This window comes from Rhipicephalus microplus, chromosome 6, assembly GCF_043290135.1.
Source record: "Rhipicephalus microplus isolate Deutch F79 chromosome 6, USDA_Rmic, whole genome shotgun sequence".
NCBI classification, from domain to species: Eukaryota; Metazoa; Arthropoda; class Arachnida; order Ixodida; family Ixodidae; genus Rhipicephalus; species Rhipicephalus microplus.
This window is the reverse complement of record NC_134705.1, coordinates 130,229,793-130,240,512: the sequence shown is the minus strand read 5'-3', so window position 1 is coordinate 130,240,512 and position 10,720 is coordinate 130,229,793. Positions and strand designations below refer to the sequence as shown.

Below are 10,720 nucleotides of genomic sequence, written 5' to 3'. Positions count from 1 at the left end.
CTGCTGGGTGGTTTCGGTTTCGGTTTCACGCTGCAGTCACGTTTATTGCAGTTGAGAGCAGCGACCGAGATGGCGAATGATTCTCGAGTGATCACATGGTCGAGTAAATCAGTACGAAAAACAGCGATTCATTGTAGCTGCAACAACAACGTCCTCATTGACATAAGCAGCGCAAACAACGGTACTCTCGAGTCGATCGGCTAACGAGTGGCGTGATGGCCAGCGAGCCAATCCGGTAAGAGCACAAATACGTCGAGAGAAAAGCAGCATAAAAGCAGCAAAAAAATGCAAAACAAACGAGAACCGCGCCTGCCGTGGATCTTTCTGCCGGCGTCGATGCTTAGGCAATGATCGCACGCTCGTTTGAGCGTTAATCGCATCGATTGAAGGAAGAGAAGAAGCGTTGGTTTGTTCACCGGTATGTCGTCGACGTAAAAGGTACGTAACTGGTATTTTATTCTCATTTGCGTAGGCACTCGGTCGATGCATGCCGTTTTTTTCCTCGATGCCTGCGGAATTTCAGAAGTGTGCTGAAGTTCTCTCTCCCTCGTCGGCGCGGTTTTTACCGAGATCTTGGCGATTGTATAGCTCCTTCAGCGATCGGCGTGTTCGGTAAAGTATCCTCGTATGTTTTTCGTGAAATTGCCCGTGTAATTACAACCAGCATTGCGTGTTGTTCCTGTGTTTGGACCGGCATGTTTTGCTGGAACACTCGCTTGATGCGTCGGGAAGAATCCCTCTGCGAATTATTCGCGCTAACGTTCGACGAAATCGTGAAACTGTCCTTCCGGGCACACCTTTCTTATTTTTCTTCTTTGTGACGCTGTGCCCTACGAGACGGTCAGAGAGAGACACCTGCGCACGCTGCGATCACCGCAACTGCTGTTGCTCGGTTCGACTATCTGTTTACCGGTACATTCGCAGCTAGTACTGTTATACTGTCATTGTTACAGGCAGTGTAGTCTTTACAAGTTTGACGGAGTCATGTAAAGCCTTGAAAGTGTGTTTTAAGTGTTGTCTTAATCACGCTGAATAGATTGTTGAACGAGACGTACGTACAAATTCTGATTGTCGGGAATATACTGTATGTACGTGCGTTGTGCATTTACTGTACCAATAGCCATTTCGAAAATGTGAAATAATAGTTACAAACTCGCTCTCGTAGTTACACTTTTGTGATGGAGGCTCAGATATGTATTAATTTTTTTATATAGCATAATGTATCGGTGCTCGTGCATCTGTATAAGCTTTAATGAGAAGCTGAGCTTCGCATGTAACAACTTGGCGAGGACTCGTTGATTCATATTTAAAACCGAGGGTCAATGAATATTAATGATTCCAATAGCGCACAACCAAAAGAAGGGATGGTACGTAGGCCAAGCGCCTGACTGTTTACTGAAAGTTGATGTAAAAAAAAAAAGAAAGAAAAGGGTTTTTACACACTCTGTGATTAGATGTGCACACCATTTACAATCGTCAAACAAAACAATGTTTGCTTCGAAAAGTTTTTCTCTCATTTCGATAAATAAAAGAGGCAACATGGAAACAGTTTAAGGAAGGTGACAGTTGTGTCAGCCCTCCCTCTCTGGAGTTATCAGCGAGATAAACTTCTTGAAACTAAAATTATCACATTTGTTTAGTGACTCATGTCTGTCCTTAGATTGTATGAAAGGCCAGTTTCCAGTTGTTCGAGTCAACTTTCACAGGGCAGTCAGCGTTTGTCCTGCAGCATTTGCTCCTTTGGTCTCAAACAGGGTAAATGTGCTTCGCCACGTTTTGTGACATTGAATGTGGCTTGTAATGCCTTACCCAATGCATCTCCTACCCCACTTGTTGCTTCTTTGTAAATGGACATAAGCTTGATGTAATTCCTGGGTAAAGAGTATTGCTAGAATCTGTACTCACGAGACTACCTTACTTTAGCGTTCACCAATTCGCGTGGTTAAAACAGGCTGATGGTTCATTTTAGAGATGGTCACATGTTTAATTGCCCATAGCTCCTCATGTCTGCATGACGGCCTCATTCGTAATCCATGCTTGGTTGGGAGTAGCAATTCAAAATGGTGTCATCCAACAAGGGAGTCCACATTGCTTCTCACTGCGTAATTTTGTCCCTGGTAGGAACCTTCCAAACTTGTACATTTCGTGCTCATCTCAATGCGGTTCTTTCTTGCATCTCATTTTTCTCGCACCGTGTGCGGAAACCACAGGAGCCTGCGAGGCCGAGAGTCAAACCGTGAAGGAAGGGCAACTCATTTCGCCACCATGAGCACCGGCTACATCACGCTGAACGGCGAGCGGTTTGAGGACCTTCTCCATGATCGACGCACCATAGGAGACCTGTCGTGGTGCACGCGAGAATGGAGCTGCCCCAAGTACCGCTTCTTTGGCAACCGGACACCACACCAGGTCAAGCAGGAGGTGCTGCGCAGTGCGCGTGTACAGAAGGCTATTACCGAGGTAATGCACTTCAATTGTTTGACTTTTGCAATTCGGCAGAGCATTAAAAAAATTGGGGGACACTTAAGCTTCGCCTTTACGAGTTGAGTGCGATAGCGAAAGCCAGCCCCTAGGGCGCCCTTCAACTATAAAGTACATACTTATTAATATGTTTTGTTACACACAAACGCACACGCACAAGTACGACGTATCTATAGTAATGGTACAGGTTTTCGACCTATTTAACAGCACTTTAATAACGACTTCATGAAAATATTGTAGTGATATAGTCACATGGTCCTGTAATACAAGTGTCCTGCGCGTAGGCGTAACGCTTGTATTTGTGAATGGCCACATTCTGTCATCTGTCTTGCGTTAGTTATCTGGAAATCGTTAGATTTGTTCTTGTGGAAACTTCTTCCGGCCAACTGCAACCAGCATTGCCTTAAGGTCGGTGAAATGGCAACTGCAGTATTTCACTTCTTTAATAGCGTCATGAGAATGAAAAGCTAAATCTATGCAATTGTTGTGGCTTGTTCAAATAGCATTTCCTTGAAGAGACATAAAGAGTCTCACAATGCCTCACAGATGGCAGCACATTATCTAGCGTTTGCTGTTTGCTCAATCAATGCCTCTGGAAAGGCATATGTTTTCTGCTAGATGGACATAGTTGTCCATTTTTAGAGCTGTTTGAAAGTTCCTGTGTTTTTAGCGGTGATGGCTGCATTATCTCGGCCTTTTTTGACGTACTTTGATAGCCTGGCGATTTGTAGGCGCGTTTGGGAGGCCTCAAACTACGTCGAAAAAGACCGGGATAGTGCAGCCATTGCCTCTAAAAACACACAGGAACTTTCAAACAGCTCTAAAACTGGACAACTGTGTCTATCTAGCAAAAAACATATGTCTTTCCAGAGGCCTTGATTAAGCAAACAGCAAACACTAGATAATGTGCTGCTATCTGTGAGGCATTGTGAGACTCTTTACGGCCTCCGAGATGGCAAGCGCGCGGCGTGTATCTTGGAAGCCATGCGACTCTTGCTTTAGATCAAAAACCTGTATGTACAAATTGCGGGCTCTGGTACAATGTACTGCGTGTGTGTGTGTGTGTGTGTGTGTGTGTGTGTGTGTGTGTGTGTGTGTGTGTAACATATTAATAAGTATGCACTTAGCGGTTGAAGGGCACACTAGGGGCCGGATTACGCTATCACGTTCAACTCTTAAAGGCAAAGCTTAAGAGTCCCTTATTTCTTTTTTCGACATTTCATAAAGAGCGAAAAATGGCCATTTAAAGGGGGTGCCCCTCCCGAAATCAAAATGGTGCCCCCCCCCCCCCCCCCCCCAAAAAAAAAATTTCTGGCTACGTGCCTGGTGTCTAGTACCATGCAAGGACAAGTTTTTCGTCAACCAAAAAGTGTGGATTTTATTCTAGCTTCACGCAAATTTAGCCTTTCATAGCCCTTTGGTCACATTGTGAAATTCGGAAGATCTGGGTCGCCGTGTTTAGTGCAAAAATAAGGAAGGAAATTTTGAGGGCTAATTTTTTTTGTTTGAGGCAACCTGAATGAAAACCAGCTCATAATGAAGCCGAGGAAGATAAAGTTAACCTTAATTGCACTGTTTCTAAGTGTAGTGTGATACTAAAGTGCAGGTGTGTCCCAAGCATTTTTGATCTATCCTCATCGAAGTTCATTTTCTTGACTTCAATTGACTTATTTGTGCAATACACGATGGGGAGCCAATTGTGAGTGAGAAATTCAGTTCCGATTAGGTTTCGGTTAAGACCAGACTATCCCGTGCAACACCTGTATATGTAAAATTCTGAGCAAGCCCCCCCCCCCCCCTACACGCACACACACACACACACACACACACACACACACACACACACACACACACACACACACACACACACAGTGTAAGATAACCCGACATGATTGGGAGGGCTCAGTCATAGATCAAAAATTCAACGTAGTAGCAGAGGAGCCACTAAATATGAAGGATGCACATTCGTGCTTCTAATTAAATGCTTCATTAAATATGCATGTATTCACTGCCTTCATTTACTCGCATCAGGTGAATAAGAACAGCAAATCAAACAGTCAAGACGCTGGGAGGGGAAGTGAAGGGGGCGCATAATTTAGATCTTGCGGAGAAAGGGGGGGGGGGGGGGCTTGCTCAGAATTTTACGCTTGCGCTATGTTTTCTCTCGCTCAAATGTGTACGACCGTGCGTTCCTCGTCCTTGCAGGTGAGCGCCGAGCAGAAGAGACCCGTCGCGGAAGTGTCGGAGGAGGTGCGCCGCATCCTCGAGCAGATGGGGCACAACATGCGTATGGGCAACATTCGTTTCCTCGGCTACATGTTCAGCAAGTCATACAAGAGCATGTACCGGGCCATCTACGTCCACACCGAGGGCATGGAGCGGGTACGAAGGGAATGGGGGGTATTGATCTAATAGTGTCCAGCCAAAAGACGAAGTTTTCTCTCGGTGGGCCCTAATAACAACTCCTTTGTCATGTCGGCCGACCTCGACCCATTCCTGCAAGCCTCGCGATTTGATCGCAGAGCCTACCCCCTCGTTTGTCTTTTACCAAGCTTCCTTTCTTTTGTCACCGATGAGGCTGCTTTTACAATTAATCAGTTGGCCATCTGTCATCTACGCTACATTGTTAACCCTTTGAAAATACAATATTTAAAAAAAAAAAAAACTTACTGATGGTGAAATCACTTTATTGTAGATTTTGAGTGCACACGATCTGTAAATTTGGGGAAAAAAAATCTAAAAAGAGCCCATAAACTGCATTTTGTTGTCAACATTATACTCAGAACTGCAAAACGTTCTGCAGTACTTAGAAGTGTGGTGTTCCTTGAAACTCGGGTCCACACGCAGTGTCTTGGTGCAGTTTGCACAAATACTAAAACAACAGCAAAATTATGGTCAAAAGAGTCGCTGCTGTGATTGTCAGGAGAATGGGCAGGGCGCTTGGCCATATCACTGGCTTGTTGCACATCTGAAGAACTCGGAAGGAAGCTTGGCGAACAAGGAAAGCGAGAATATCTTGTGAGCGTGGGCGATAAACAAGTAAATAGGAGTGACAATAAAGATGGAAATCAACTTTTGGCGCTCTGCAAGCAAGTGCTGATAAAGATAAAAATGGAGTTTCGCACGCCTCCGCTTTGGTCGCGTCGGGAAACCAAGACTGCCAAGCAGCGTTTTCCCAGTCGCTGAGGCTAGAAATCAGTTCTGTTTATCTTCGCAACAGAGTATCGCAATCAAACTTTGTGCTTCTCGTCAAATCTTAGGAGGTGGCAGCGCCTCCCCAGAGAACATGATTTGTCACTATGGCTTAAAATTTCTAACGTAGAGGTGAAACCACATCCATACAGCAAATGCATTGCGCGACTGAAAACTGCACCTGTACATGCACAGCAAAAGCTCTCAAAAGGTTAACCATGCTCTCTCTCTAATTGTTTGTTCTCTAATCAACACCTTTTTGTCCCTTGAAGTGATACGAAACAATAATTTTGCGGCCATTGTTTTGTAGTAGGATAACAGCCTAACTGCGAAAATGATGTATACAGCTAAGTGATTAAAAAAAAGGGGGGACGGGACGAGAAACGTCTTTTTTCAGCGTATTTTGCTTGTTCCTAGCACATTAGTGGCCGCCGGTAGAAGCTGCGAAGACAATGTCATGACAACCCACACACGCACGGACACAGTAGCCACGAGTGCTACGGTGCGTGCTCGTTGCTGTCGGCACTGCTCGCTCGCAATTGCGGTGCGTCTTGCATGTCGGGGAAACTTATCTCATAGTATGGTGCATGTTTTCCTGCCATCAGTCTACGGTTTTAAGGCGTTTTTTGTGGCGAAATTCCTAGCCATTGCTGCACTGACCGCTTTCGTAACAATATCTTCAGGCTTGACACACTGTTGTGTACGTTTCTTGTAGATTGCAAGCAGTACATTGGATACATGCTGCTCAGTCATCAGGCCGAACCTGGACACATTTAAAAGTTGACTTCATTGCTAACTCGGAGCACTTTGTCACTTCACTTAGCTGTGTCTGATATATAGAAAAAAAGAGCGAAAGCACGGGTCAATAGTGTTATCTAACCCTAGCGCGGTCAAAAGAGGCTTGCTTTCACGTATTCTGTGTCCTCTGTCAAGACGAAAGTAAACCGAATTCGACTAATTTAACCTGTAAATGGCTTGTGGTAGCATTGATGTACGAGTAGGCACCATATGCACAGAGCTATGAAACAACTCGGAAATTACACACGTCTCGTCACTCAAAGAACGAGCTGCACAGCGGTTGAACGCCAACTACATAGATGCTCACAAAATGAGGAACTACGATGCCTTGACTCAGCCGTAATAGGCGCCTTTGTTTCAACGAAGCAGATGAGACAATGAATATAACATATTTCTAAACATTAATTTATCTTCTCCTCTCGCTGCACGTTGGACCACATTGGTGGTCTGGACTGCCCATGTCTTCTGCTCTTCTTATTCACTTGGAACGGGAGGCTCACTACTGTAGTTTCGTGTCAAGTTGAAATGGTTTGTATTTTAAAAGGTGAATTCATCGCTGTTCGAGGGAGACCGCGACACGAATACATACTGACTGTGCAGCTATGTGACGGCATGCGCGCTTCGAAAGGCTGAAGTTTGGCCGACCAGCCGGCTGTTGAGGGGGGGTGTGATGATGTCGTGGCTTCCGACTCGCACAGCCTGAACGGCTTGGTGCACACTCACAAAATATAGAAAATAAGACCAGCCACTGAGGAGTTCATTGAAGTTATGACTTTTTTTTTAGTGTGATCGTTCACAGAGAACCTGTTTTCATCATTTTAGCGAAATTTTCAGATTTTGGTTCAGTATCTCTATAACCCTTTCACTGCTGGGTTTCCTCGGCATTGCTGGATGCTTGATGCCCATTATTTTTTTGTGCTCATTATTTGGGAATTTTTTATTGGCAGTGCAGTAGGAGGCTGTCAAAGACATGTAACCAGTTTCATACAGGATTATCTAATCAAAATAAAGGTAGCACTCATTACAAGCAATGAATTGAGGAAATAGTTATTTTTAATAAGTAACTACCCACCGAGTCAGAGTTGCTGAGACACTAATGGTCCATTTTATTCGCAGTCTGAATTAGTCTAGAGCTCCTTAATTGCTTCTGTCAAGCAGCAGATGCACATGGCACACTGAATCTGCATGGCTGTGCTGTTGAGATGCTAGCAAAGAGACGCGAGCTGATGCTGATGTGCAAGACTGCGCTCCTTTTGTTTTCCAAAATTTCACTAGCTGCAAGTTATATTTGCTTATATGTTCTCTCTATGGGCTTCGGGACACACCCGCATTATTTTTCTTACAAGAGTTGTCTCTCAAGTGACAGGGAGTAATTTAAAAAGGCAAAACGAGTATACTCGGAATCAATATGATGTTACCAGATTTATTTCAAGATTGGTACTGACAGGGTTAAAGAGGCCCAGTGACGTCTTTAGAACATGATAAGAAAATGCTGCCTGTTTGTAATTTGGACTCCTTTTAACTTGTGAGCCAGATATTGTTGCGCTGCGCATTTCAGGGAAATTTTAATTTCATCTAGAGACAGCTGAAAATCTCTTGCTCTCTCTACAACAATACCTTTGTCGACTACGCAGCAGGTGGGACCTAGTGGGCGTGATGTGTTTTGGCTCGTTTCACGAGTGGCGAACCTGTCGATGATCTTTGAAGCCATGTAGATTCAGCTGCCACTCACTGAGTGCAGTCACATGCCACCTGTGATCACATTTTAGCTAGAAGAGGTGGCAAGTGCACTTAGAGAGAGAGAGAGAGAGAGAGAAAGAAAACAAAGAAAATGCTCAAGGCAACGATTCACTTTAGGGCAGTGCATTGCTCTCCTAGCATCGTCCCCCTTCTTGTGTAGCTTTTGTACATCCTAAGTACAATAGGATACTGTTAATTTGACCCTGGCTTATTTGATCTTGACCACAGATCAGTGCCTGTTACTGTATGGCAAAACATTTATTGAGTTCGTAAATTCGGCACTTACTGGACACTCGGGTCACGAGCGATCAGGAAATGTGTGCTTCACCCTAACGACCCTCATAGTGGCAGCATCTGGCCTTGTTCGTGCATAGGGGATGGTGAATGTGCGAAACACATGTGATGTGTGGCCAGAAATGCCAGTTTTCAAGGTGTCCTAAGAAGAGCTCAGTCATAAATGGGTGCTTATAGTTAATGATGATTATTCAATCTTAGTGTGCACATTTTCTTCAAAGATGATTCCAAGGTAGTCAGAGCAACCGACTTTACGTCTCCGAGTTTTAACAGCAGAACCGAGTCGGCTTTCCGCTGTGCCGTGTGGTGTAAACAAAAACTCTGATGGGTGCAGACCACTGTAATTGGGCGAGCCCCACAACCGAATACCATACACTCAAACCTCAGGATAACAGAGTCAGCTCTATCGCAAAAACACTTCGTTACATTCGAAAATTTCTTATAAATGTATATTCTTAACACTTTCTACTACAAAAGTATTCTCCACTCACTTCATTATTACTGATGATTCATTATATACAGGTTTGTTATATCGAAGTTTGAGTGTATATGCGGCAGGGAACCGTATGCAATAGGAACCATATAAATTCTTTTCTATGGACTAAAAAAAGATTGAAAAAAGAGAAAGCGTGTCATAGCCATTTTTAGTATAGTTTACCAAGGGTGTGCTTTTTGCATTGGCACAGCTTTGGACCAACTCCATCCAACCATCATTTCAGAGTTATCACTTCTGCTTCGTCTTGCCATCTTCACGCCGGCTTTGCGTTGTTTGGAGTTCATGTCGTGCGAAGAAAATTGTGATATTACGTTTTCAGAGTTTGTAGTGCTCCATGTACATGCTTCTTTACGCAGTACCGGAAAGCTGCTGCAGAAAATCCGGTGCTGCTACTGCCAACGCACCGCAGTTACAACGATTTCCTGCTCATGTCTTACGTGTGCTTCTACTACAACGTACCGCTCCCCGTCATAGCAGCAGGAATGGGTGAGTACCCATTGAGTTATGCCCTAACTTGCATGTATGTTGTATAATAACGAGTTGTGTTAGTTGTTTGCTTTATATTGTCTCCATTTTACGGTTCTGTTTTACCTAAAAAGTTCTATGCGTCATTCTTGACTCTAATCTCACTATGCAACAACTCCACCAGGAGTTAGCATTATTGTAAAATAAATAAATAAAATAAATGAAAATAATGCACGTGCAGTTTTCGGCAAGCTCAACATGAATCTCTCCTCTGCGCATCCTAAAACAATTTGATTGACGCCAGTGCCCCATAGCATTGGGGTCTGTTGCCGAGATGTTACCCGTGCATGCCGACAAACTGTCAACGTGTTCCGAGGTATTATCTCGGCAGCAGCGTCTAGCGCTTCGTGGTTGAAATCAGTCAAACTAGTACAGGCCACGCGTCAGAGCGTTCGTGTTGAGCTTGCTGACGACTCTGCGATCGGCGTCAAATGAAACCTTAACGGTGGCAACCCTTAGAAATGGTGTAGTGTGCGCTGTTCAGTCATCACAACGGACTTGTGCAGTTCTCCAAAACCGGAAAGAGTGGCCGGCTGTCAGTGGGGATGACTGCACGGCACACTGTACCATTTGTAATGCTAGCCGCTGTTTGTGTTTCATTTGATGCCGATAGTACAGTGAAATCTTTTTGATATGATCTTTGTAGAAACAGAAATATTATTTATCATCCAAAATGGTATTCTTCAAAACGAGCTTCAACGCAGTTTGAGAATTCGTCTACGCTTTCACTGACTCGTCAAACGCGCATGTGCTGTGTAGTGTTACGGGTGGGGATTTGCCTGTGCGGCGGCTGTCAACAAAATCTGCATAGCTGCAGGCATGTAAGGTGTTCTTTGCAGTTCTTCGGAATGTTGTTCGGGCTAGGGCGCTGGAATGTGAAGACTATGAGTTTTAGAAATAGTGCCTGTAAAAGCCCGTCTTTATGTTCACATTATCCAGTGTCGGGTGAACTTTTGCTTATGTTAATCGTACGAAAAGATATTGCTCATATGGCACATTGGTGAGAAAGAAAGAGAAAGTGTATCGTCCTGAAAAATGTTTCATTCACAATGGTATCGACGTGATTCCTGTCTCTTGAACATAGTTTTTGAAAAGATTTTTGCATAACTGTAGACATTACGAGGTGCCCAGAGTTCCTGTGCGTGAACTCTTGTGTGCATGCATTGAGGTGGCAGCTGTTATAAGCAGATCGCT

General features: G+C 44.3%; 1 protein-coding gene across 1 annotated transcript in view; it reads left to right on the top strand.

The window, feature by feature from the left end:
• The first annotated feature begins 297 nt into the window (after positions 1–297).
• The window catches only part of Gnpat (dihydroxyacetone phosphate acyltransferase), a 64,735-nt gene continuing 54,312 nt past the window's right edge, over positions 298–10,720 (top strand). Inside the window, exons 1-4 of the mRNA XM_037418847.2 lie at positions 298–438; positions 2,211–2,460; positions 4,687–4,863; positions 9,358–9,487. Of these exons, the coding sequence (XP_037274744.2) occupies positions 2,266–2,460; positions 4,687–4,863; positions 9,358–9,487 (502 nt within the window). The 5' untranslated portion in view covers positions 298–438; positions 2,211–2,265. The remainder of the gene's footprint in view (positions 439–2,210; positions 2,461–4,686; positions 4,864–9,357; positions 9,488–10,720) is intronic.